This window comes from Eupeodes corollae, chromosome 2 (genome assembly GCF_945859685.1).
Source record: "Eupeodes corollae chromosome 2, idEupCoro1.1, whole genome shotgun sequence".
In the NCBI taxonomy this organism is placed as follows: domain Eukaryota; kingdom Metazoa; phylum Arthropoda; class Insecta; order Diptera; family Syrphidae; genus Eupeodes; species Eupeodes corollae.
This window is the reverse complement of record NC_079148.1, coordinates 93,349,696-93,353,212: the sequence shown is the minus strand read 5'-3', so window position 1 is coordinate 93,353,212 and position 3,517 is coordinate 93,349,696. Positions and strand designations below refer to the sequence as shown.

At 34.5% G+C, this 3,517-nt stretch overlaps 1 protein-coding gene across 1 annotated transcript; it reads right to left on the bottom strand.

The window, feature by feature from the left end:
• Nucleotides 1–791: 791 nt before the first annotated feature.
• LOC129947698 (beta-chimaerin-like) lies at nt 792–3,075 on the bottom strand. The gene is made up of 3 exons (XM_056058358.1): nt 2,839–3,075; nt 1,637–2,774; nt 792–1,215 (listed from the first exon to the last, which is right to left on the bottom strand). The coding sequence occupies exons 1-3, from the start codon at nt 2,894–2,896 to the stop codon at nt 1,056–1,058; spliced, it is 1,356 nt and encodes a 451-aa protein (XP_055914333.1). The 5' UTR covers nt 2,897–3,075; the 3' UTR covers nt 792–1,055.
• Nucleotides 3,076–3,517: the final 442 nt, after the last annotated feature.

The window sequence follows — 3,517 nt, the reverse complement described above, 5'->3', positions numbered from 1 at the left end:
GTCTTGACAACCAGCTATTTGATTCCTTCAGCCTAATAGCGCTGCAGGAAACTATGTATTTAATAAAAAGGTCGATTGGTAGAAGATCCAAAATAACGTTTAAGGCGTCCGTTGGGCAAGTACGCATGGCCCCTGTGGTGCCCACGCAAGCTGTTCTCTGAACCTTCTTTAGCTTATTTATATTATAGGCTTTGCTAAGAGCAGGCCACCACACAATCGAACCATATGTTAAGATTAGACGTACTACGGCTGTGTACGTCCATAAAAGTTATAGAAACAAAACTTGTGATTTTTAAAATTAAAAGCAAGCAATACACCTTCCTACAAAATAAAATAATGTTCATGTATTTAATTAGTTATTTTGTATGTATTTAGTTCAATATTAATTTTTTCTATACTTACTTACTTGCAGATGGACATGTAATAATTTTATAGATTATTTTAAAAATTAATTATACACAATTCTAAAAAAATTCTCATCAATTAAAATTCCAAAAACAAAAATAAATTTAACTGTAAAACAAATTTTGTGTACTGGAATACATATGTAGTTTGAGACGTTAATTACTTATGGATTAAATTAATCAGCCGATTCCGATCTATTAGCAATTGAACTAGAATCTTTGAGAGCATTGTTGAAATCTTAACACACTGCTACCTCCTAAACCGTTCGAATATTACACTCTTAGTCATGTTTCTGAGTATACTTTTCCGATACTTGTCAAAACATAAAATTAAATTCCTGTTCGCAGCGTTGCAGTGGTGCTTCATAGAGTAATAACATTCATAAATGCAACCGACCAAGTTTCGTATATTTCCAAAACACAATAACAACATTTATTATAAGAATGATTTTATCATTTTTGTTTTTTAATCTAGGTTAAGAAATCTATGATGAAAAATTTTATACAAATCTCCAAAAATACATTTTTTCCAATAATGTTTACCTATTAGGTATGTATGTATGTATATATGTATGAATGTGTGCTTAATCCTAATAAATTCAATGAGATTCAGTGTATAAAAACTGTTATATATTATTTTATTATTACATTTTAAATAAAAATTGCCTGGCAGTGGGTTATCAATGCGGAGAGCATAAATATCTCCTCCGATAAATTGGTCATGTGTTGTGGAGTAGCAATTAATGTCGGTGCAAAAACTGTTGCAAGATTGTGCTCGTTCATTTTGTTGACAGCATAATGAGAAGCAACTCTAAAAAAAATACATACATTATTAACAATAAAAGTTTAATTAAGCTAATTTAGTAGTGCTGGATAATTCCATTACAGAAATGAAGATATAATTAACAAATTTCCCCTGAGACAAGTTGAGCGGACTTAAAAATAAATAAGCATGCTTATGTGCAAATAAAATTTCAATATTGGGCTGGGCTTATTAGCTACGTAATGCGCCATCTAAGGCAACTGAACAACTGAAATGAAGTTTTTCATTTAAAAATTAACATTCAAAACTAAGAAATATAAGAAAGCAAGTAATCAAAAATCGATGCTAAACCACTCAAGTTCTCGAATTCCTTATCGACTTTAAGTTTGATTTAAGTAGTTTCTTAGTTATTGACTTAATCCAATTGATTCCTTACTAATAGGCCCTCTTATTGGAAATAATTTCTTACCTTTTTAAATGCTCAGCCATGAACTTTAAGCAATTGTAATGGGCCGGTGGAAGTTCCTTGACAGCCTCTTTCATCATTTGTATCTGTTCCAATAAATCAACGATTCGTGCTGACCTCATAAAAGCAGGATACGACCGGTATGTTATCAATGGCACCGGCAGTAATCTCAAGTACAACTTAAGTGTCCCAGCGATAACATTTATGTTTCCGTACGCCATCTCTGACATATCAGTTTTCTCCCCATCGCGATCTAGAGCCAATTTAAGGGCTTCGATTTCATCTGCAAATCCCGAAACTCGGTAAATTCCTTCTTGCAACATACCTCGACATTCGACTTCTTCAACACATCTCCGTATAACAAAGGGAATCGTGCACACATGTGCCGTTACCAAAGTTGTCAAATCTGTCCCAAAGACACCCCTGATCCTCTTCAGATCGGGGACACACTTAGCGGGTACAAGCTCAGAGCATTTGTTATGAGCCATAAATCCACAATCTTCACATTTGACGCCCTGCGCAGTGAATCCCCAAAGGAAATTCGCACAAAACTCGCACCAATTAAGACCCTTAAAAGTGTGAATCTTGAATTTGTGACTTTTTTCATAAACAACTGGCAACACATCCGCTTCGAAAGCTACTTTTTCCGATATCGCCTCTGCGGACACTTTCTCTTTCATGGAATTTCGAATGTCGTTCGAGAGTGCCCTCAGTTTCCTACGATTCAATGTCATATAAGGACTATTGTTATAGCAGTGCTTGGTCTGTTGCATCATGCCCTGGATTATTGGAGCTGCATGCAACGCCATGTAAAAATTCACTAAGCCATCGGCGACCAGGTCGTCTATGGTGTCATAACTTTTGGAAGTTTCTTGCAGATAATGACCCTTTCCAGGCTTATGGTAAACCTTATAGTGTTTTGTCTTATTGTTAAATCTCACACTGAGAGTATAGTAATCTTCTGCTTTGGGGCTTTTTCTTATTAGATAAGTTCCATCGCAGCTGTTTGCTAATAGCTTTTCAACTTCCTGGTGTCCCATTAATCCATGATATTCATGACCATAGAAATGGGGAGTGCTTTGTGGGTCCCGTGTTCTCAGCAGAGGTTTTGGAGTGGGAGCTTCGAGTTGAATTTTGTAAACTAGACGATTTCAAAGAATAGTGAATTGATTTATAAAAGAAAGAAAAAAAACCTAATCACTTACGCTCTGGCTTCCAAACCATGGAAGAGCTCGTTTCTGGAAACTTTTGGTTGAAAGACATTTCACAATAAGGCTTATACCATTATTCTATTCGATTTGTTATTTTATCATTAACATCGAAAGTAATTTAATCTCTTTAAGTTGTAAAATTCCAGAACAGAAAATCCACTTCTGGTTCTCAGTCGAACATCATTTTCATTTCCTCTTTCATTGCGTTTGTCATACAAATATTTCAAACATTTCTTTTTGACAAAGGGAAAGGGAGAACTATTGTCAAAGAAAGAAACAACGAATTCATTGATAAAAAGAATTCACCACACCCATTTCAACTTTTCATTTTAGGTTTGTTCCCAGGATTTCGGGACACTAGATTGGTTCTCCCTCCATCCGAACTAGGCTAGGCCGTAACTTGTTCAAAATTCTGTGTGCATTTTAAAGTGTTCAAAAGGACGTTTTTAACCTTTTTTTTAAATTCTGATCAAACTTTTTTTGTAACGTGACCTGTTTTGATTATGGATAACCATCTCCCAGATCAAAAGCTCTAAAAATGTCCGCTATAGAGAAAATTATGGTCGACTTCTGAAATGTAAAATTAGATATGTTTTGCCGTTTTTTTATTATTTAATTAAGATTACTGATTACTTAAATTTTTACTTTAAATTTGTAAATGGCATGGATAGCA